The sequence below is a fragment of the Salvelinus fontinalis genome, unplaced genomic scaffold (genome assembly GCF_029448725.1).
Source record: "Salvelinus fontinalis isolate EN_2023a unplaced genomic scaffold, ASM2944872v1 scaffold_0798, whole genome shotgun sequence".
Classification (NCBI taxonomy): domain Eukaryota; kingdom Metazoa; phylum Chordata; class Actinopteri; order Salmoniformes; family Salmonidae; genus Salvelinus; species Salvelinus fontinalis.
The window spans coordinates 10,480-35,548 of NW_026601007.1; the positions used below are offsets into that span (position 1 = coordinate 10,480).

The following is a 25,069-nucleotide window of genomic DNA, read 5'->3' on the forward strand; positions in this document are numbered from 1 at the left end:
AATAAAAGGGTTATGGTTAGGGGAAGGTTTAGCTAAAAGGATTGCATTTACGGTTAGGGGAACAATTAGCTAACATACTAATTTGAGTATCCCGAATGTACATTTACTGTGTTATGTCTAATCAATGAGACCAGGCAGTATCATTGGATGGCAGATAGCTTAATTGTTTAGTTTAATTGATCATTGGTAATGTTTAATTGATCATTGGTAAATGTTTAATTGATTCAGAGGTATTTGCAAAAGGCTACCCCAACCCGGCCTTCCATGAGGATACGAAGCCTCAGGAGCGGATGACAGAGGGGCAGCCAACCGTTGACACGGAGCGCAAGCCAAAGAAGGGCCTCGGGTAAGTAACATTGCCATAATGGCATTCCTACTTTACTCCTAATACAGTTAAATATATTTTGGTTTGCTCATGAATCTATGTTTCATTCTCAAGAAGGAAGAAAAAAGAACCAGCAAAAGCAGTGGGATTTTTCCAGTTGGTATGTCCTGATTTTGGTTTCAGAAATAGCAGGAAATACACAAGAATCTTTTGGCAATTTGCACATACACTGTAGTACATGTAGTATATGTCAAAATGGGGTAATTTGTTACAAGTGATCTTGACAAGATTCATATTCTCCAGTCATTCCAACGTCTGCTGCATTTGACTGTGGTTTTATGTGTGTTGTGTTTGCAGTTCCGCTACGCTACTGGTTGTGAGGTGCTCCTAATGATAATCGGCCTGCTATGTGCTGCTCTCCACGGGATAGCCCTGCCCCTTATGTGTGTTGTGTATGGACAGATGACCGACAGCTTTGTACAAAGTGGACAGCAGCTCAACCATACAGGTACATATTCTGTTTGACAAGGTACACATGTAGCATTGTCATTTGATCACTCTGTTGCAGGACAAGGGCTCTATTTTAACAAACCTAATGCAATGGTAAATCTAAGCGCTGGCGGTAGAGCTTTAGGTTGGGAGTTTGTCAGAAATATTTTTCTATTTTCACAACCAAAAATGATCGGCGCAGTGCTGACGGTGGCGAGAAAGGGCTTAGTTTTGACGATTAAACCAGTTATGGGTGTGTCAGGCTTGGCCCCTCACTGGCCAATCAGAAAGTGCTCCATGGCTAAATACATGGTTTATTCAAGTTGTGTATTTATGGTATTTTATGTATCGCCTTGGAATCAACTCCAAATCCAAAGTTAGTCCATTATAGTTTGTTAAACAGCTTACAGAAATTAAATAACACAATGTAGACCTATCCTATCTTTGCTTTGTTCTAAGTAATTGCATGGTGTCAATGTGGACAGATATACATAGCATTCACACTGATATAGGGGTCTACTGTAAAGTGCATTATGGCTGAGCAGGGACATGCCAAAAGTTGTCAATAAGCTAGAAACAATTCATTATTGATAAGGCCTAAAAAGAGAGATAATCACATTTGAAACAAAACGAAACAACAACGTGTATTAAATAGGCTATGTCTAAATACACTTACAGGCACCATAATTACTCCCGGTGGTGATATAATAGTAGAACAATGCAGACTGTGGAGGGTTTTCTTTTCTCAGTAGCTGGACAGAGATCCAATATAAAGAGAAAGTGAGGGGCCCCCCGAGTAGCGCAGCAGTCTAAGGCACTCACAGTGCTTGAGGTGCCGGTACAGACCCAGGTTCAATCCTCTGAGCCCGTTGGGGAGTCGCAGCGATGATACAAGACTGAAATTTGGGAGAATTCTAATACATAATAAAATTACAAATTAAAACAAGCAATCTTTTAGTTTTTCCAACAACAACAACAACAACAACAACAACAATAAATAAATGTAAAATGTAGAGATATCACAGAATCACTAGGATAAAAAATACAGACGCATTGCTGTAGAACCAGCCTTCGTTATAGTAGGCCTGGGGTAAGGGTAGCCTACAGAGGGATGGGGTTTCAAAATATAAAACGGAAAACAAGCAGTTGTTGCAGGAAAATAACTTCTAAATATGAGGTTTACCAGCATTCACTGAGGTTCTCATCTTTCGTTTCATGATGGGCATGGACACATGTAGCCTACATCATGGAGGGGTTTTAATGCACGTTCAAAGCATGGCTAAAATAATGTACGCCTGCCTACAATACATAGATAAAAAGGGAACGTCAGTTCAGTGTTTTGCTCCTCTCAAACTTGATCTTTTAATAAAGCTTTGGTGATTAAGATTTGTTTCCAACCCTTTATACAATCTTGACTAGCCTACTTGATTGCATTGGGCAGGACAAAAACAAACCAGCCTTTATTGACAGAATCGGAGGCTATGCTTGGTTTTTAATCAAATCAAATGAAATGGGGGGAAAATATAGTGTTTAATGTTTTTAAATACTATGAAGGCCTATACAGGCACCAAAAGCACATAACTCTTGTTCCATATTCATATGAGCAGTGTGAGTCACGGCTGGATATCCGCTGTATAAATCGGTAAAACCAGCTTCTGTTTGGTCTTAAATATCCCTGCCAGCACTCCCTGAAATTAGCACCGTGATCATGTCTTTAAGGACGCAACTCAAATATTTCCACCCCTCCCATCTGAGCGCAAGCAAACTGGAACAAGACAGGGAAATTACCAATCCTTGCGCAATAGTTTAACTATAGCAGAGTGCTGGTTTTAAGAGGTCGGAATTGCAAATGAACGTCCGTTTGACACTAGCCCTGCCTTAACGCCAGCCAAAAACAGAGCCCTATCAGGGGAATGCTTACTCACGGGTCCTTCCCAACAATGCAGAGAATGTTTACTGTTTATACTTCACCCTGTCCCCACTGCCAGTGTATCCCACCTTGTGAATGTTTACTGTTTATACTTCACCCTGTCCCCACTGCTAGTGTATCCCACCTTGTGAATGTTTACTGTTTATACTTCACCCTGTCCCCACTGCCAGTGTATCCCACCTTGTGAATGTTTACTGTTTATACTTCAACCCTCCCCACTGCTAGTGTATCCCACCTTGTGAATGTTTACTGTTTATACTTCACCCTGTCCCCACTGCCAGTGTATCCCACCTTGTGAATGTTTACTGTTTGTACTTCACCCTGTCCCCACTGCCAGTGTATCCCACCTTGTGAATGTTTACTGTTTATACTTCACCCTGTCCCCACTGCCAGTGTATCCCACCTTGTGAATGTTTACTGTTTATACTTCACCCTGTCCCCACTGCCAGTGTATCCCACCTTGTGAATGTTTACTGTTTATACTTCATCCTGTCCCTACTGCCAGTGTATCCCACCTTGTGAATGTTTACTGTTTATACTTCACCCTGTCCCCACTGCTAGTGTATCCCACCTTGTGAATGTTTACTGTTTATACTTCACCCTGTCCCCACTGCCAGTGTATCCCACCTTGTGAATTTTTACTGTACATACTTCACCCCTCCCCACTGCCAGTGTATCCCACCTTGTGAATGTTTACTGTTTATACTTCACCCCTCCCCACTGAGAATGTTGACTGACTCCAGCACTTCCTGGTTCTGTCAGCAGTCATTGTCCTGTTGGAATGTAAATCTTCGCCCCAGCCTACCAAGTGGCACAGCGGTTTAAATCACTGCATCGCCATGCTAGATGCGTCACTACAGACCCGGGTTCGATACCGGGAAACCCATGAGGTAGCGCACAATTGGCCCAGCATTGTCCGGGTTAGGAGACGGTTTGGCCGGCCAGGATGTCCTTGTCCCATTGTGCTCTAGTGACTCCTTGTGGCGGGCCGGGCGCATGCATGATGACTCGTGACGCTAATTGTATGGTGTTTCCTCTGACACATTGGTGCAGCCGGCTTACGGGTTAAGCGAGCAGTGTGGCAAGAAGCAGTGCTGCTTGGCAGGGTTGTAATTTGAAGGGTGCATGGCTCTTGACCTTCGCCTCTCCCGAGTCCATACGGGAGTTGCAGCGATGGGACAAGACTGTAACTACCAATTGGATATCACAAAATTGGGGAGAAAAAGGGGTCAAATGTACACCCCAAAAGATATCTTCGCCCCAGTCTAAGGTAATTTACACTCTGAAGCATGTTCACACCAAGGATTTGGCTCTATTTATTGTTCCCTCTATCCAGTCTCACAGTCCCTGCCACTTAACACCATCCCTACCGTGTAGCTTTTAAATAGGTGATGAGCTGTGCATGTTTTTCCCTTATGATCTCAGTCTTTCACATTACTTTTTTTTGCAAACTCCAACTGTCATTGCCTTTTCTCAGGAGTGGCTTCCATCTGGCCACTCTCCAATAAAGCCAATATTGGTGAAGTGCTGTAGAGACTGTTGTCCTTCTCCCATCTCAGCCAAGGAAAGGGAAAGGGGATCTCTAGTCAGTTGCACAACTGTTGTCTTCCGCATTTAACCCTTCTGAATCAGGGAGGAGAGGGAAGATTCCTTAATCGACGTCATTGCTCTTCGGGAGCAGTTGTGGGGGTTAACTGTCTTGCTCACCTTGCCAGTTCAGGGATTCAAACAAGCAACCTTTCGGTTACTGTCCCAACGCTCTAACTGCTAGGAACTCTGTAGTTTTGTTAGAGTGGTCATTGGGTTCTTGGTCAGCTACCTGACCAAGGTCCTTTTTGCCCGGTTTCTCAGTTTGGTCAGACGTTGGTCGGATGGCCAGCTCTACTCTGGGTAGTTCCATATGTTTTATAATTTCCCAATGATGGAGACCGCTGTGCTATTGGAAACTTTCAAAACTCTACAAATTGTTTTATACCCTTCCCCAAACACTGTATGTGCCTCATCACAAATCTATCTCGGAGATCTACAGACAGTTCCTTGGATTTCATGGTATAATTTCTGCTCTGACGTGCACTGTCAACTGAGGGACCGTACACTGAGTATACAAAACATTAAGGACACCTGCTCTTTCCATGACAGGTGAACCCTTATTGATGTCACTTGTTAAATCCACTTCAATCAGTTTCGATGACGGGGAGGAGACAGGTTTAAAGAAGGGTTTTTAAGTCTTTAGACAATTGAGACATGAATTCAGAGAGGGTCAATGGGCAAGACAAAATATTTAAGTGCCTTTGAACAGGGTATGGTAGTAGGCGCCAGGCGCAACAGTCTGTGTCAAGAACTGCAACGCTGCTGGTATCCCATGTGTATCAAGTTTGGTCCACCACCCAAATGACATCCAGCCAACTTGACACAACTGTGGGAAGCATTGGAGTCAACATGGGCCAGCATCCCTGTGGAATGCTTTCGACACCTTGTAGAGTCCATGCCCCGGTGAATTGAGGCTGTTTTGAGAGCAAAAGAGCCCATCAGGTCTTACTCAGACTGGCTACGGAGAGTGTGATCACACAGTCATCCGGAACAGGCAGTGCTCTCATGCATGGTTCAGTATTGCTTTCCTCAAAGCAAGCATGGAAGGATAGCGTTATGGTCAGATTTGCCAAATGGAGGGCAAGGGAGAGCTTTGTATGCATCTCTCTTTGTGGAGTAAAGGTGATTTCTAGTTTTTTCGCCTCTAGTTGCACAGGTGACATGCTGGTAGGATTTCAGTTTTCCTGCATTAAAATCCCCATCCACTAGGAGCGCTGCCTCTGGGTGAGCATTTTCTTGTTTGCTTATGGTCCTATATAGCTTGTTGAGTGCGGTCTTAGTGCCAGCATCGTTTTGGTATTTGACATTTATTAGGATCTCCATTAGCTGCTGCAGAAGCATCAGCTACTCTTCCTGGGATCCACATGAAACATACTAACATCAGACATAGTACAGCACATTATTAGTCAAGGACTGAAATACATACATTTGAAACATCACAAAGCCTACGTATCAGTACATACACACAATATCTAGATCTAAAACATAGTTCAATTAACATTACAATACAAAATATATAAAATGGCTGTGTATCTTCACAGTCCCCTTTGTGCAGGAAGGTGTTCTTTTACCTGTTTTTTAAACTGATTTTATTGCTAGCTTGAGTTACCTGGAGTGGCAGAGAGTTCCATGTAGTCACAGCTCTATTTAATACTGTACGTTTCCCAACCTCTGTTCTGGACCTGGGGACGGTGAAGAAACCTCTGGTTCATGTCTTGTGTTGTACTGATGATTGTCAGAACTGTTCCAATTGCTTGAACAGACAGTTCGGTATCTTCAACACATCAATACCTTGCACAAAGACCAATAGTGGTTCAGTCAATCTCTCCTCAACTTTGAGCCAGGAGAGACTGGTATGCATGTTACTGACACTTACCCTCCAAGTACAGTACATCTAAGTGTGATATGTCAAGAAGGCAGAGCAATGCCCGATCATGGACAGATCTCTTCCCGTTTTAGCAACCATTGAGTCTATATGTTTTGACCATGACAGCTTACTATCTAGGGTTACACCCAGCAGTTTAGTCTCATCAACCTGCTCAATAGCCACATTATTCAATAATAGATCTAAACGAGGTTTAACGTTGACTGATTGATTTGTTAAATAAATTATGCATTTTGTTTTTGAGATATTAAGCACCAGACTATTACTAGTTACCCATTTTGCTAGTTACCCATTCTAAAACTGACTGGAGCTCTATATTAAGTGTCTCAGTATTTATGTTACTGTTGCAGAAGACGTATATACTATTGATTTTGTCAGCGTACATAGACAAACAGGTTTTATTCAAGTTCAGTGGAAGGTCATTTGTAAAAACAGAAAACAATAGCCCAAGCCAGCTGCCCTGCGGTACACCACACTCAACGGAATTTGCGTGAGAGAGGCTTCCATTAACAAAACCCTCTGTGTTCTATTAGATAGGTAACTGTCAATGCATAATAAGGCAGAGGATGAACATTTTTCAGGATCATTATATCAAAAGCTGCTCTGAAGTCTAACAAAACAGCTCCCACCATATTCTTACTATTCATTTATTTCAGCCAATCATCAACCATTTGTCAGTGCTGAGCATGTTGAGTGCCCATCCCTATAAGCATGCTGAAATTCTGTTCGTTTTCTGTAAAATAACTTTGTATTTGATCAAACTATTTTTTCTTTCCAAAAGTTTGCTAAGCACTTGTAACAGGCTGACTTGTCAGGTGTTTGAACCATTAAAGGGTGCTCTGCTTTTCTTGGGTAGCGGAATTACCTTTGCCCCCCTCCATGTCTGAGGGTACACACCATCTTCTAGGCTTGTGGTGTTAAATCCACAGCTATCTTGGTAAATAGTATAGTCTACAGCTTATCATGAGGTATTCTTACTCAGGTGAGCAGAACCTCGAGACTTCCTTAATATCACTCACCAGCTGTTGTTAACAGAGACACTCATCTCCACCCTTGATCTAACCCGAGCTAGATGTATATTATCCGTGTTCTTGTTCAGCCACGACTCTAAGAAACATGGGATATTACAGTTCTTTGTCAGGATTTGGCCAGGATTGTTCCGGTTTTGGCCACTAGATGCCCCCATTGTGCTTTTTTGACCCTTTTGTTTTCTCTTGTTTCCAGTTATTATTTGCACCTGTGCCTCGTTTCCCTTGAATGTATTTAAACCCTTAGTTTTCCTCAGTTCTTTGCTCTGTGTTTGTATGTTAGCACCCAGCCCCAGCGATGCTGTGAACATGTGTTACTCCTGTTGGATTCTCTTGAGGTACTCTGTTTTTGTTCTTGTTTATTTATTTTTGATTATTCTTTTGAGTTTTTTCCCCTGCGGTATCTACCACCTTGTGGATTTACCTTTTGTCTTGGAGGATTTACCTTTTTTCTCTTGGAATTACTTTTGACGTTGTGGATTTATATTTTTGCCTGAAGTACTTTCCTTTTTACTTTATTAAAGCACCGTCTCAAGTACTGCTGTGTCTGCCTCATATTCTGGGTTCTGCCAACTATTAGTGGCTCAGTTTGCTAAGTGACTGTTTCTCACACCAGAGACCCGAGTTTGTAACCGGGTCCTGACAGTTCTTCAGGTTCAATTAAAAGGATAGTCTCAAAGAGCTTGTCCAGTTTGTTCTCTTGCACGTTTGCTAATAGAACAGAGGGTAGAGGAAGTTTATGTTCTCATCTATGTACAATTGTGGCCATAAGATCTGAGAATGACACAAAAATTAATTTTCACAAAGTTTGCTGCTTCAGTGTCTTTAGAAATTTGTCAGATGTTACTATGGAATACTGAAGTATAATTACAAAGAATTCATAAGTGTCAAAGGCAGTGTTGACCCTTCTTTTTCAAGACCTCTGCAATCCACCCTGGCATGCTGTCAATTAACTTCGTGGCCACATCCTGACTGATGGCAGCCAATTCTTGCATAATCAATGCTTGGAGTTTGTCAGAATTTGTGGGGTTTTGTTTGTCCACCCGCCTCTTGACGATTGACCACAAGTTCTCAATGGGATTAAGGTCTGGGGAGTTTCCTGGCCATGGACCCAAAATATCGATGTTTTGTTCCCAGAGCCACCTTATGGCAAGGTGCTCCATCATGCTGAAAAAGGCAAACTGTTCCTGAATGGTTGGGAGAAGTTGCTCTCGGAAGATGTGTTGGTACCATTCTTTATTCATGGCCGTGTTATTAATAAGCAAATTTGAGAGTGAGCCCACTCCCTTGGCTGAGAAGCAAACCCACACATGAATCGTCTCAGGATGCTTTACTGTTGGCATGACACAGGACTGATGGTAGCGCTCACCTTGTCTTCTCCGGACAAGCTTTTTTCCGGATGCCCCAAACAATCGGATAGGGGATTCATCAGAGAAAATGACTTTACCCCAGTCCTCAGCAGTCCGATCTCTGTACCTTTTGCAGAGTATCAGTCTGTCCATGATATTTTTCCTGGAGAGAAGTGGCTTCTTTGCTGCCCTTGACACCAGGCCATCCTCCAAAAGTCTTTGCCTCACTGTGCGTGCAGATGCACTCACACCTGCCTGCTGCCATTCCTGAGCAACTCTGTACTGGTGGTGTCCCGATCCCGCAGCTGAATCAACTTTAGGAGATGGTCCTGGCGCTTGCTGGAATTTCTTGGGCGCCCTGGAGCCTTCTTCACAACATTTGAACCGCTTTCCTTGAAGTTCTTGATGATCCGATAAATGGTTGATTTAGGTGCAATCTTACTGGCAGCAATATCCTTGCCTGTGAAGCCCTTTTTGTGCAAAGCAATGATGACGGCACGTGCTTCCTTGCAGGTAACCATGGTTGACAGAGGAAGAACAATGATTCCAAGCCCCACCCTCATTTTGAAACTTCCAGTCTGTTATTCGAACTCAATCAGCATGACCGAGTGATCTCCAGCTTTGTCCTCGTCAACACTCACACCTGTGTTAATGAATTACTGAATCACTGACATGACGTCAGCTGGTCCTTTTGTGGTAGGGCTGAAATGCAGTGGAAATATTTTGGGGGGATTCAGTTCATTTGCATGACAAAGAGTGACTTTGCAATTAATTGCAATTAATTTGATCACTCTTCATAACATTCTGGAGTGTATGCAAATTGCCATCATACAAACTGAGGCAGCAGACTTTGTGAAAATGTATATTTGTGTCACTCTCAACATTTTTTGGCCACGACTGTAGTTTTGTCAGGGTGCCCGCACGTCGGCCTCTCTTGCACTTTCTCCTCCGGGAGCGGAGGATTAGGGTCTGGTCCAGGGTGAGCAGTATGTCCTGCACCGCCAACTGGTTGAAGTAGAAATCTTCATCCAATACGAGATTAGTTATCGCTGTTCTGATGTCCAGAAGCTCTTTTCGGTCAGAGCAAACAATGGGGGAAACATTATGTACCAAAAAGTTTAGATCAGCACAACGGAGCTTGTTTCTGATCTCAGTTTCAGGAATGGCTGAAAAAGCATTACATTTACCTAAAATTAACTCTGCAAATAGCCCTGTTGGGAGATTTGGAAAGTCAATCATTCAACAATATATATAATATTATAAATATTAATCTTTAACTTACAATCTTTGGATACTATGCGATTAGAAAGGTTCAAAGTTCATATAAGACGTCACAGCACAGTGGAAAGATATATGGCACGTGGAAATGAAAAGAGGATGGTCTCACGGAGATACTATTAGGTGGGCTGGACTGAGTGTAGCAGAGGGGAGGGATTAAAAAGCTCATGATCAGTAATAGTTATAACTGAAAACACGATATACATGTCTGAGTACATATCCACTATCTATACAAAATGTCATGTGTTTTATCCAAAAATAAATATATTTGTTGTGTAATTACTGTGTCTAAAAGTAGCATGTATGACTGCAACTGGTTCAGAAGATAATCATTTATGCGGGGTTAACAGCAGCAAAACAAGCTATCCATAGTGCTTCCATTACCCGCTGCAATCCTCTCACCACAAATATGCTTATCATATTTTCAAGATATTGTTCGTTTAGAGCGATCAGTGGCTAGGATAAACAAAGCCCGGGCAAATACAGTTGATGCATGGGATGTATTATGTAACACTGTATCAGATATCAACATCTCTTGACCAAGCGACAGACCTACACGGTGAGGGAGTGGCGGGACGACATTTTCTTTTCTGAGAATAACATACAATATATTGTATTGTAAACTCTACTTCCTTCCTGTAAAATGTCATATTGTGTACTCAAATAATTGACTCCTGACGGTATGTAAATAGTTTGAGGATCATAAAAAAAGTGCCATGTATTTAAAACTTGTGTGAAATGTATATGTAGCCTAACAAAAAAAAGTCTTAAAAACGGGGATGCAATGTGCAAAAAACCACACACATATACACACTTAACAGCAGAATTGGTCAGCAACTAGTAAAACGGCCGCTATGCAATCCAGCACCATTCTTAATGTATCAACCCCTACAAAAATGCCCATTAATTATAATCCACATAATAATTCACCTGTTCTGTTGCTGCGGGATTATTTTCCTGTTGAAGCAAACTGGCTCAAATTAAGATCTTACATCTGTGTATTGGCTATAAAGTGCAGGGCTCCTTTGTGGCCATGTATTACAGTATGAGATACATATATGTGATTATTTCTATTATGGGTTGCATTGTTTAGGCATATCTTCACCATATATTTGGTGATTTGTGGATTATGTTTTATACTACACATATCATATGTTAGGCACGCCAGACTGTGAACATTGACTACTGGTATTGTCATTTCTCCATAGCCAATTTCACTGTGGAGGAGATCAGCGCTTTATTGAACTCAACTGACGGATGTATTCAGATTCCTGGAGTTGATATACAGGCTCTAATGACTCGGCAAGTGATAATGAGTACAGTAGATAACACACACATTATCAATATATTATATCATAAAGATATCCTCATGTAAATACAATGTCGCTTTTATTTATGATTATAAACTGGGTGGTTTGAGCCCTGAATGCCGATTGGCCCGACAGCCGTGGTATATCAGAACGTATACCACGGGCATGACAAAACATGTATTTTTACTTATAAACTGATTACCAATGTAATTAGATAATAGCAATAGGGCACCTCTGGGGGTTTGTGGTATATGGCCAATAAACCACGGCTAAGGGCTGTATCCAGGCACTCTTGCATAGTGTTGTGCGTAAGAACAGGCCATACACCCCCACCCCCACCCCCGTTGCTTATTGCTTTAAAATATACTGTGTGATACATACATTTGAATTTCCAGACATGCCTATTACTTCATCGGGATCGGTTGTGCTGTGTTCCTGCTGGGGACCTTTCAGGTGATGTTGTTCTTGCTGACAGCCACCAAACAGACCAAACGGATCCGGGAGAAATACTTCCATGCCATCCTACACCAACAGATGTCCTGGTTTGATACACACCAGATAGGAGTTCTCAACGTCAGGTTGACAGAGTAAGTTTGATACACACCAGGTAGGACTTCTCAACATCAGGTTGATACACACCAGATAGGACTTCTCAACATCAGGTTGATACACACCAGATAGGACTTCTCAACGTCAGGTTGACACACACCAGATAGGACTTCTCAACGTCAGGTTGATACACACCAGATAGGACTTCTCAACGTCAGGTTGATACACAACAGGTAGGACTTCTCAAAGTGAGGTTGATACACACCAGATAGGACTTCTCAACGTCAGGTTGATACACACCAGATAGGACTTCTCAACATCAGGTTGATACACACCAGATAGGACTTCTCAACGTCAGGTTGATACACACCAGATAGGACTTCTCAACGTCAGGTTGATACACACCAGATAGGACTTCTCAACGTCAGGTTGATACACACCAGATAGGACTTCTCAACATCAGGTTGATACACACCAGATAGGACTTCTCAACGTCAGGTTGATACACACCAGATAGGACTTCTCAATAACAGGTTGATACACACCAGATAGGACTTCTCAACGTCAGGTTGACATTGGAAGAATGATTGGGATTTATTTGTTTATCAAAGACAATGTCATATTTTAGCATATATGATCACATTGAGCAACTACAGATATAAAAAATGCTATTAAGATTGTTTAAATAATGTCAATTATTATAATATTAATCATTTATAATATTTTACTTTCTACAGTGACATCAACACAATCAACGAAGGCCTTGGAGACAAGATCTGTGTGTTCGTGCAGTTCTTCTGCACCTTCTTGTCAGGGTTCATCATTGGTTTCATCTTCGGCTGGAAGCTGACACTCGTCATCCTGGCCGCCAGTCCTCTCCTGGCAGGATCAGTTGCCGTCTGGTCCAAAGTAAGACTACCAATGACCTGCAAAGACAACGGCTTCATCCCAAATGGTACTCTATTCCCTATATAGTGCACTACTTGAAGTAGTAGGCTACATAGGGAATAAGGTGCCATATTGTTTTCATATGTGTCACTCAACAGTGGTTGCATCACTGCTCTTGTGCCCAATCCCAAATCCACTCCTAGTTTACACTTATCCAATCCTCTCAGTTTTCCACAATCACATTTCTTTTATAAAGACATTTTTACATCAGCAGTGTAAGATACCGTATTCATTAACATGTTGTATTTGATTTCAGATACTTGCCACCCTGACCAGTAAGGAGCTGTCTGCCTATGCCAAAGCAGGGGCGGTAGCTGAAGAGATACTGGTGGCTATCAGGACAGTTGTGGCTTTCAATGGGCAAAAGAAAGCTGTGGAAAGGTTTGTCAGTTATTAACTAATTAATGTGTTGCATAAAACAGTATATCTCTTTCAATATTTATTAATACGATCTACCAAAATCAAGACACATTCCCCTATTTAGGCATTTCTTCTATATATTTTAGGTATGAAAAGAACTTGGAGGATGCTAAAAACTTTGGAATAAAGAAGGCCATCACCACTAACGTGGCCATGGGCTTCACCCAGTTTGTCATATTTGGGACGTACGCCTTGGCTTTCTGGTACGGGACCAAGCTCTCTGTAGACGAGCCTGAAAACTACACCATTGGAAAAACCATTACAGTAAGCTTTCATGGAAGATTTTAAGTAAGAATGTACTATTTTCCAATAGATACATGTTATTGTGAAGAGGCCTCTGCAATGTCTTCACACCTGTTACTCTGTCTGACATTAATAGAATTCCTTTCTTCATTACGTTCTTTGTTGCTGCTATTTTTAGGTCTTCTTCTCAGTGATTATTGGGTCGTTCTCTTTGGGCCAGGGTGCGCCTAACTTGGAAGCCATCGCCAAAGCCCGGGGTGCTGCCTATGAAGTCTACAATACCATTGACCAGGTACCGGAAGTATTCAGTTTAACCCCTGAATCACCATAGCATTGAAACTGTATGAACTCACTCTAACTCACTCAGAACAACATGATCTCAAGTCCAATTTAGACATTTGTCCTACTGCCGCGGTTGATGAGTTGATTTGTTTGTCATAGCCGCGGCCCATAGACAGCAGTTCAAAGGAAGGTCACAAACCAGACTATGTGAAAGGAGACATTGAATTCAAGAACATCCACTTCAGCTACCCCTCCAGGAAAGATGTCAAAGTAAGTAGTGGATTTGAATCAGATCCAGACACCAACCTGTCTCCAAATGATTTGAAAAATGCACAATAAGGAAGAAGCTAAGATGAATTTTCAGTTTCTAGTTGGATTAGCAAAAACAAAATGACAAACCGTATAATTGTAAAATGACGGTAAAAATTCATGTTAAATACGTTGTGGGACGTGTTCCCTGTCGCTGTAGATTCTTCAGGGAGTGAATCTGACAGTTCCTCGTGGGAAGACCATAGCTCTGGTTGGAGCCAGTGGATGTGGGAAGAGCACCACCATTCAGCTGCTGCAGCGCTTTTATGATCCAGACTCAGGAGAGGTATGAACAAATCTGATCAAGGCTTATTCAAGTTCATTAAGAAGAGACACATGTCCCACTGTAAAGACTCCAGTGGAGGCTGGTGGATGGAGCTATAAGAGGACGGAATAAATTCCAGCCATTACAATGAGCCCGTCCTCCAATAGCTCCACCCACCAGCCTCCAGTAAAGGACTCACATGCTTTATGATCCAACCTCAGGAGAGGTATGCAGGACACGAGTGCATTAAAGTTCAACCAATTGACTCATAGTTCATACAGAGACTCACATGTACACACACATGTGTAATGTACACACACACACACACACACACACACACACACACACACACACACACACACATATAATGTACACACACACACACACTTGTAATGTAAACGCAAACATTCACTCACGTACACTCATTCCCATGTTCTGGCTTATCAGGTTTAGTGTTGACTTCAGTTCACTTAAAAGTAAATTAGTACTATAGTGCCCTCTTGTGGAAGGTTGATATATAATTTGTCAGGAACACTGTTGGTCTGGGTTGCATAGCCGAGGGAAGTAGGGGTGCTGAGGCTGCTGCAGCACCCCCTTAAAAATCAAAATAATAAATAAAATAACAACAATAATAATAAACAACATTCCCACCTTTATTACTCCTGTATGAGCATAGAAAATACTCGTCAGCAAAGCAGAGAAATGTGCATGCCTAATGAATATGACCCTGGTTTGTTGTCAGATTACCCTGGATGGTCGGGACATCCGGACCCTGAATGTGAAGTGGCTGAGGGAGAATATGGGTATCGTCAGTCAGGAACCTGTGCTATTCGGAACAACCATTGCAGAAAACATCCGCTACGGCAGAGAGGATGCCACAGATGAGGACATCGAACGGGCCGTGAGAGAGGCCAACGCATACGACTTTATCTCCAAACTCCCCGATGTACGTGGGATAGATACTGACAAATGAGTACATACAAATGCTTCACTGTTTCACATGTACTGTATATTAAATGATCTATGGTGTACAAATGATTTGGAGTAGGACAGCAGATATTCTGTTGTTTCTATGGCGACTGTGTTGAAATTAAATGTTGTTTTGTTTTGAAGTTGTATACAGTGTAAGGGAATGGCCAAATAGTGATGATGTTATCCAAAAGGACACATTTAAACATGATTATTTAATCTCCATCCCATTTCATGTGGCGTTAACAGAAGCTGAACACCATGGTGGGGGAGCGGGGAGCCCAGCTCAGTGGAGGACAGAAGCAGAGGATAGCTATCGCCCGGGCCCTGGTCAAAAACCCGAAGATCCTCCTGCTGGACGAGGCCACCTCCGCCCTGGACACCCAGAGTGAGTCGGTTGTCCAGGCCGCTCTGGATAAGGTCAGTACTCTCCCTGAGGACCAGACACATGGTTAAGGTTGTTCTCAAACCTGGTTTTGTGCACCCTAACAGCCTGATTCGATTTGTTTGACTGCAGCCTTGCAAGTTCACATTTGCAGCAGTTGACAAACGTCAAGAATCAGAGTGAATCGATGAGATCCTGTTGGAATCCATCTCAGCAAAAATGAAGAGGTAATAAAATAATAATAATTTGGGATAAATGACTATATTGTCTCCTCCCATTCCCATAGGCCAGGGCGGGCCGCACCACGATAGTGATCGCCCACCGCCTGTCCACCATCAGAACAGCTGACGTGATCGCTGGCTTCAGCAACGGAGAGGTGGTGGAGCAGGGAACACACAGGGAACTCATGGACAAGAAGGGGGTCTACTACTCTCTGGTCATGCAGCAGGTACTGTATCACGCTCTCTACATCCCAAATGGCACCCTATTCCCTTTATAGTGCACTACTTTGACCACCAGGGCCCCAACTCTGCCTCAACAGTAGAATCAGTCGACGCCTAAATCATGTTGATCAGTCATATTTAGAGAAGCATATCATCAGTATCAGAGCAATATACCTTATCAAGCCTGTGTCTATATGAATAGTGATCAGTAATAAACAGGCTCTGTGTGTAACATGATCAAATCCACTATCACTATCCCAGTCAAAACTGTTCGCTGCTCTGGCACCCCAATGGTGGAACAAACTCCCTCACGACGCCAGGACAGCGGAGTCAATCACCACCTTCCGGAGACACCTGAAACCCCACCTCTTTAAGGAATACCTAGGATAGGATAAAGCAATCCTTCTGCCCCCCCCCCCCCCCCTTAAAAGATTTAGATGCACTATTGTAAAGTGGCTGTTCCACTGGATGTCATAAGATGAATGCACCAATTTGTAAGTCGCTCTGGATAAGAGCATCTGCTAAATGACTTAAATGTTAAATGTATCACACCTTGTCTGTTGTTCAGAGTCAAGGGAAGCCAGAGGAAGATGAAGAGGACCCTGTGGAAGAGGATAACCCTCCTAAATATGAGGATCTAGATGATGTCCTGTATGACTCATCTGACATGGATGAGCTGGAAGTGGTAAACGAGGAAGGAATAGAAAACGGCGGCTTTGAAAGGAACTCAATCAGCAGTGGCCGTGTGGAAATGAAACTGACCAGGAGGAAATCTAAGAAGTCCAAGAAAGACAAGAAGGTACTATTACATAGATCATCCTTTAGGGCGCAATATGACGTCCTGTATGTGTTATATAGGAACATGGCTTTGTTATAGTGCTATTGCTGAATTATCATCGTACCTATTATATAATGTATGGTTTATAATGAATGGTATATAATGAATGGTATATAATGAATGGTATATAATGAATGGTTTATAATGAATGGTATATAATGAATGGTATATAATGAATGGGATATAATGAATGGTATATATAATGTATGGTATATATAATGTATGGTATATAATGTATGGTATATAATGAATGGTTTATAATGAATGGTTTACAATGAATGGTATATAATGAATGGTATATATAATGAATGGTATATATAATGTATGGTATATATAATGTATGGTGTATAACGAATGGTGTATAACGAATGGTGTATAACGAATGGTGTATAACGAATGGTGTATAACGAATGGTTTATAATGAATGGTGTATATAATGAATGGTTTATAATGAATGGTGTATAACGAATGGTGTATAACGAATGGTGTATAACGAATGGTTTATAATGAATGGTATATAATGAATGGTATATAATGAATGGTATATAATGTATAGTTTATAATGTATGGTTGCATTCATTTACATTTTAGTAATTTAGCAGAAGCTCTTATCTTGAGCGACTTACAGAAGCAATTAGGTTTAAGTGCCTTGCTCACGGGCACATCGATAGATTTTTCACCTAGTCGGCTCGGGGATTTGAACCTGCCACCCTACTGTATATAGTGATAGTTCATTGTCATCAGAAATAATATCTGTTACATCATGTTGGTCCTTGGTCATTTAGTTTTGTCATTGATGACAATGTTTGATGACAGAAGGAAAAGAAACCAGAGGAAGCTCCAGACATCCCCTTCACCAGAATCCTGGCCTTGAACAAGCCCGAGTGGCCGTACATGTTAGTAGGAACCCTGTCTAGCTTGGTGGGGGGAGCCGTTTATCCCTGTGTCGCCATCATCTTCGCCAAGATCATTGGAGTAAGTGTTTCACAAGACCACCTCCTTGTGTTCATCATATGAAGAATTGTTAAATAATGCAGACTACTCCCATTTCCTTGGTGTCTCGATTGAGTTTGATTTAAACAAGGTGGTCTTATTTTTCCACATCATTTATTTGATGGTCGTTGGTTGGTGGGTTTTGGCTCTTATTTTCCAAAGCAGCCTTTTAAATTTCTGTTGTTATCTATTTTGGGGGTGTTTCTCTCCGCACCGTGACCTTCTCTAGGTGTTTTCCGGGAAAATATATACTTCAGCAATTGTACATAAATTCGAAAAGACTGACTTGTCATTGCTAATTTACTTTACTGTATTGATAATACCAGCAAAATTACGATTCTGAACTGCCACTTTGCAGTGTTCTGCCTCAGAACCTTGCTAAAATTACGATTCTGAACTGCCACTTTGCATTGTTCTGCCTCAGAACCTTGCTAAAATTACGATTCTGAACTGCCACTTTGTGGTGTTCTGCCTCAGAACCTTGCTAAAATTACGATTCTGAACTGCCACTTTGTGGTGTTCTGCCTCAGAACCTTGCTAAAATTACAATTCTGAACTGCCACTTTGTGGTGTTCTGCCTCAGAACCTTGCTAAAATTACAATTCTGAACTGCCACTTTGTGGTGTTCTGCCTCAGAACCTTGCTAAAATTACAATTCTGAACTGCCACTTTGTAGTGTTCTGCCTCAGAACCTTGCTAAAATTACGATTCTGAACTGCCACTTTGTAGTGTTTTGCCTCAGAACCTTGCTAAAATTACGATTCTGAACTGCCACTTTGCAGTGTTCTGCCTCAGAACCTTGCTAAAATTACAATTCTGAACTGCCACTTTGTGGTGTTCTGCCTCAGAACCTTGCTAAAATTACAATTCTGAACTGCCACTGTGGTGTTCTGCCTCAGAACCTTGCTAAAATTACGATTCTGAACTGCCACTTTGCAGTGTTCTGCCTCAGAACCTTGCTAAAATTACGATTCTGAACTGCCACTTTGCGGTGTTCTGCCTCAGAATCTTGCTAAAATTACAATTCTGAACTGCCACTTTGTGGTGTTCTGCCTCAGAACCTTGCTAAAATTACAATTCTGAACTGCCACTTTGTGGTGTTCTGCCTCAGAACCTTGCTAAAATTACAATTCTGAACTGCCACTTTGCAGTGTTCTGCCTCAGAACCTTGCTAAAATTACAATTCTGAACTGCCACTTTGTGGTGTTCTGCCTCAGAATCTTGCTAAAATTACAATTCTGAACTGCCACTTTGTGGTGTTCTGCCTCAGAACCTTGCTAAAATTACAATTCTGAACTGCCACTTTGCAGTGTTCTGCCTCAGAACCTTGCTAAAATTACAATTCTGAACTGCCACTTTGCAGTGTTCTGCGTCAGAACCTTGCTAAAATTACAATTCTGAACTGCCACTTTGCAGTGTTCTGCCTCAGAACCTTGCTAAAATTACAATTCTGAACTGCCACTTTGCGGTGTTCTGCCTCAGAACCTTGCTAAAATTACGATTCTGAACTGCCACTTTGCAGTGTTCTGCCTCAGAACCTTGCTAAAATTACAATTCTGAACTGCCACTGTGGTGTTCTGCCTCAGAACCTTGCTAAAATTACAATTCTGAACTGCCACTTTGTGGTGTTTTGCCTCAGAACCTTGCTAAAATTACGATTCTGAACTGCCACTTTGTGGTGTTCTGCCTCAGAACCTTGCTAAAATTACAATTCTGAACTGCCACTTTGCAGTGTTCTGCCTCAGAACCTTGCTGAAATTACAATTCTGAACTGCCACTTTGTGGTGTTCTGCCTCAGAACCTTGCTAAAATTACAATTCTGAACTGCCACTTTGTGGTGTTCTGCCTCAGAACCTTGCTAAAATTACAATTCTGAACTGCCACTTTGTGGTGTAATGCCTCAGAACCTTGCTAAAATTACAATTCTGAACTGCCACTTTGTGGTGTTCTGCCTCAGAATCTTGCTAAAATTACAATTCTGAACTGCCACTTTGTGGTGTTCTGCCTCAGAACCTTGCTAAAATTACAATTCTGAACTGCCACTTTGCAGTGTTCTGCCTCAGAACCTTGCTAAAATTACAATTCTGAACTGCCACTTTGTGGTGTTCTGCCTCAGAACCTTGCTAAAATTACAATTCTGAACTGCCACTTTGCAGTGTTCTGCCTCAGAACCTTGCTAAAATTACAATTCTGAACTGCCACTTTGCAGTGTTCTGCCTCAGAACCTTGCTAAAATTACAATTCTGAACTGCCACTTTGCAGTGTTCTGCCTCAGAACCTTGCTAAAATTACAATTCTGAACTGCCACTTTGCGGTGTTCTGCCTCAGAACCTTGCTAAAATTACAATTCTGAACTGCCACTTTGCAGTGTTCTGCCTCAGAACCTTGCTAAAATTACAATTCTGAACTGCCACTGTGGTGTTCTGCCTCAGAACCTTGCTAAAATTACAATTCTGAACTGCCACTTTGTGGTGTTTTGCCTCAGAATCTTGCTAAAATTACAATTCTGAACTGCCACTTTGTGGTGTTCTGCCTCAGAACCTTGCTAAAATTACAATTCTGAACTGCCACTGTGGTGTTCTGCCTCAGAACCTTGCTAAAATTACAATTCTGAACTGCCACTTTGCGGTGTTCTGCCTCAGAACCTTGCTAAAATTACAATTCCGAACTGCCACTTTGCAGTGTTCTGCCTCAGAACCTTGCTAAAATTACAATTCTGAACTGCCACTTTGTGGTGTTCTGCGTCAGAACCTTTCTAAAATTACAATTCTGAACTGCCACTTTGCAGTGTTCTGCCTCAGAACCTTGCTAAAATTACAATTCTGAACTGCCACTTTGCAGTATTCTGCCTCAGAACCTTGCTAAAATTACGATTCTGAACTGCCACTTTGCAGTGTTCTGCCTCAGAACCTTGCTAAAATTACAATTCTGAACTGCCACTTTGCAGTGTTCTGCCTCAGAACCTTGCTAAAATTACGATTCTGAGCTGCCACTTTGTGGTGTTCTGCCTCAGAACCTTGCTAAAATTACAATTCTGTACTGCCACTTTGTGGTGTTCTGCCTCAGAACCTTGCTAAAATTACAATTCTGAACTGCCACTTTGTGGTGTTCTGCCTCAGAACCTTGCTAAAATTACGATTCTGAACTGCCACTTTGCAGTGTTCTGCCTCAGAACCTTGCTAAAATTACAATTCTGAACTGCCACTTTGTGGTGTTCTGCCTCAGAACCTTGCTAAAATTACAATTCTGAACTGCCACTGTGGTGTTCTGCCTCAGAACCTTGCTAAAATTACGATTCTGAACTGCCACTTTGCAGTGTTCTGCCTCAGAACCTTGCTAAAATTACGATTCTGAACTGCCACTTTGCGGTGTTCTGCCTCAGAATCTTGCTAAAATTACAATTCTGAACTGCCACTTTGTGGTGTTCTGCCTCAGATCCTTGCTAAAATTACAATTCTGAACTGCCACTTTGTGGTGTTCTGCCTCAGAACCTTGCTAAAATTACAATTCTGAACTGCCACTTTGCAGTGTTCTAACTCAGAACCTTGCTAAAATTACAATTCTGAACTGCCACTTTGTGGTGTTCTGCCTCAGAATCTTGCTAAAATTACAATTCTGAACTGCCACTTTGCGGTGTTCTGCCTCAGAACCTTGCTAAAATTACAATTCTGAACTGCCACTTTGCAGTATTCTGCCTCAGAACCTTGCTAAAATTACGATTCTGAACTGCCACTTTGCAGTGTTCTGCCTCAGAACCTTGCTAAAATTACAATTCTGAACTGCCACTTTGCAGTGTTCTGCCTCAGAACCTTGCTAAAATTACGATTCTGAGCTGCCACTTTGTGGTGTTCTGCCTCAGAACCTTGCTAAAATTACAATTCTGTACTGCCACTTTGTGGTGTTCTGCCTCAGAACCTTGCTAAAATTACAATTCTGAACTGCCACTTTGTGGTGTTCTGCCTCAGAACCTTGCTAAAATTACAATTCTGAACTGCCACTTTGTAGTGTTCTGCCTCAGAACCTTGCTAAAATTACGATTCTGAACTGCCACTTTGTAGTGTTTTGCCTCAGAACCTTGCTAAAATTACGATTCTGAACTGCCACTTTGCAGTGTTCTGCCTCAGAACCTTGCTAAAATTACAATTCTGAACTGCCACTTTGTGGTGTTCTGCCTCAGAACCTTGCTAAAATTACAATTCTGAACTGCCACTGTGGTGTTCTGCCTCAGAACCTTGCTAAAATTACGATTCTGAACTGCCACTTTGCAGTGTTCTGCCTCAGAACCTTGCTAAAATTACGATTCTGAACTGCCACTTTGCGGTGTTCTGCCTCAGAATCTTGCTAAAATTACAATTCTGAACTGCCACTTTGTGGTGTTCTGCCTCAGATCCTTGCTAAAATTACAATTCTGAATTGCCACTTTGTGGTGTTCTGCCTCAGAACCTTGCTAAAATTACAATTCTGAACTGCCACTTTGCAGTGTTCTAACTCAGAACCTTGCTAAAATTACAATTCTGAACTGCCACTTTGTGGTGTTCTTCCTCAGAATCTTGCTAAAATTACAATTCTGAACTGCCACTTTGTGGTGTTCTGCCTCAGAACCTTGCTAAAATTACAATTCTGAACTGCCACTTTGTGGTGTTCTGCCTCAGAACCTTGCTAAAATTACAATTCTGAACTGCCACTTTGCAGTGTTCTGCCTCAGAACCTTGCTAAAATTACAATTCTGAACTGCCACTTTGTGGTGTTCTGCCTCAGAACCTTGCTAAAATTACAATTCTGAACTGCCACTTTGCAGTGTTCTGCCTCAGAACCTTGCTAAAATTACAATTCTGAACTGCCACTTTGTGGTGTTCTGCCTCAGAACCTTGCTAAAATTACAATTCTGAACTGCCACTTTGCAGTGTTCTGCCTCAGAACCTTGCTAAAATTACAATTCTGAACTGCCACTTTGCGGTGTTCTGCCTCAGAACCTTGCTAAAATTACAATTCTGAACTGCCACTTTGCAGTGTTCTGCCTCAGAACCTTGCTAAAATTACAATTCTGAACTGCCACTTTGCAGTGTTCTGCCTCAGAACCTTGCTAAAATTACAATTCTGAACTGCCACTTTGCAGTGTTCTGCCTCAGAACCTTGCTAAAATTACAATTCTGAACTGCCACTTTGCGGTGTTCTGCCTCAGAACCTTGCTAAAATTACAATTCTGAACTGCCACTTTGCAGTGTTCTGCCTCAGAACCTTGCTAAAATTACAATTCTGAACTGCCACTGTGGTGTTCTGCCTCAGAACCTTGCTAAAATTACAATTCTGAACTGCCACTTTGTGGTGTTTTGCCTCAGAATCTTGCTAAAATTACAATTCTGAACTGCCACTTTGTGGTGTTCTGCCTCAGAACCTTGCTAAAATTACAATTCTGAACTGCCACTGTGGTGTTCTGCCTCAGAACCTTGCTAAAATTACAATTCTGAACTGCCACTTTGCGGTGTTCTGCCTCAGAACCTTGCTAAAATTACAATTCCGAACTGCCACTTTGCAGTGTTCTGCCTCAGAACCTTGCTAAAATTACAATTCTGAACTGCCACTTTGTGGTGTTCTGCGTCAGAACCTTTCTAAAATTACAATTCTGAACTGCCACTTTGCAGTGTTCTGCCTCAGAACCTTGCTAAAATTACAATTCTGAACTGCCACTTTGCAGTATTCTGCCTCAGAACCTTGCTAAAATTACGATTCTGAACTGCCACTTTGCAGTGTTCTGCCTCAGAACCTTGCTAAAATTACAATTCTGAACTGCCACTTTGCAGTGTTCTGCCTCAGAACCTTGCTAAAATTACGATTCTGAGCTGCCACTTTGTGGTGTTCTGCCTCAGAACCTTGCTAAAATTACAATTCTGTACTGCCACTTTGTGGTGTTCTGCCTCAGAACCTTGCTAAAATTACAATTCTGAACTGCCACTTTGTGGTGTTCTGCCTCAGAACCTTGCTAAAATTACAATTCTGAACTGCCACTTTGTAGTGTTCTGCCTCAGAACCTTGCTAAAATTACGATTCTGAACTGCCACTTTGTAGTGTTTTGCCTCAGAACCTTGCTAAAATTACGATTCTGAACTGCCACTTTGCAGTGTTCTGCCTCAGAACCTTGCTAAAATTACAATTCTGAACTGCCACTTTGTGGTGTTCTGCCTCAGAACCTTGCTAAAATTACAATTCTGAACTGCCACTGTGGTGTTCTGCCTCAGAACCTTGCTAAAATTACGATTCTGAACTGCCACTTTGCAGTGTTCTGCCTCAGAACCTTGCTAAAATTACGATTCTGAACTGCCACTTTGCGGTGTTCTGCCTCAGAATCTTGCTAAAATTACAATTCTGAACTGCCACTTTGTGGTGTTCTGCCTCAGATCCTTGCTAAAATTACAATTCTGAACTGCCACTTTGTGGTGTTCTGCCTCAGAACCTTGCTAAAATTACAATTCTGAACTGCCACTTTGCAGTGTTCTAACTCAGAACCTTGCTAAAATTACAATTCTGAACTGCCACTTTGTGGTGTTCTGCCTCAGAATCTTGCTAAAATTACAATTCTGAACTGCCACTTTGCAGTATTCTGCCTCAGAACCTTGCTAAAATTACGATTCTGAACTGCCACTTTGCAGTGTTCTGCCTCAGAACCTTGCTAAAATTACAATTCTGAACTGCCACTTTGCAGTGTTCTGCCTCAGAACCTTGCTAAAATTACGATTCTGAGCTGCCACTTTGTGGTGTTCTGCCTCAGAACCTTGCTAAAATTACAATTCTGTACTGCCACTTTGTGGTGTTCTGCCTCAGAACCTTGCTAAAATTACAATTCTGAACTGCCACTTTGTGGTGTTCTGCCTCAGAACCTTGCTAAAATTACAATTCTGAACTGCCACTTTGTAGTGTTCTGCCTCAGAACCTTGCTAAAATTACGATTCTGAACTGCCACTTTGTAGTGTTTTGCCTCAGAACCTTGCTAAAATTACGATTCTGAACTGCCACTTTGCAGTGTTCTGCCTCAGAACCTTGCTAAAATTACAATTCTGAACTGCCACTTTGTGGTGTTCTGCCTCAGAACCTTGCTAAAATTACAATTCTGAACTGCCACTGTGGTGTTCTGCCTCAGAACCTTGCTAAAATTACGATTCTGAACTGCCACTTTGCAGTGTTCTGCCTCAGAACCTTGCTAAAATTACGATTCTGAACTGCCACTTTGCGGTGTTCTGCCTCAG

The 25,069-nt window shown here is 41.9% G+C and overlaps 1 protein-coding gene across 1 annotated transcript in view; it reads left to right on the forward strand.

Annotated features, from left to right (window-relative positions):
• Positions 1-236: 236 nt before the first annotated feature.
• Positions 237-25,069, forward strand: part of LOC129847362 (ATP-dependent translocase ABCB1-like) — a 32,969-nt gene continuing 8,136 nt past the window's right edge. The window contains exons 1-16 of the mRNA XM_055915133.1: positions 237-346; positions 440-485; positions 683-833; positions 11,083-11,176; positions 11,580-11,771; positions 12,471-12,642; positions 12,938-13,062; positions 13,188-13,365; positions 13,523-13,636; positions 13,786-13,896; positions 14,096-14,221; positions 14,943-15,146; positions 15,419-15,589; positions 15,841-16,002; positions 16,566-16,796; positions 17,655-17,837. Coding sequence (XP_055771108.1) covers positions 291-346; positions 440-485; positions 683-833; positions 11,083-11,176; positions 11,580-11,771; positions 12,471-12,642; positions 12,938-13,062; positions 13,188-13,365; positions 13,523-13,636; positions 13,786-13,896; positions 14,096-14,221; positions 14,943-15,146; positions 15,419-15,589; positions 15,841-16,002; positions 16,566-16,796; positions 17,655-17,837 — 2,316 coding nt within the window. The 5' untranslated portion in view covers positions 237-290. The remainder of the gene's footprint in view (positions 347-439; positions 486-682; positions 834-11,082; positions 11,177-11,579; positions 11,772-12,470; positions 12,643-12,937; positions 13,063-13,187; positions 13,366-13,522; positions 13,637-13,785; positions 13,897-14,095; positions 14,222-14,942; positions 15,147-15,418; positions 15,590-15,840; positions 16,003-16,565; positions 16,797-17,654; positions 17,838-25,069) is intronic.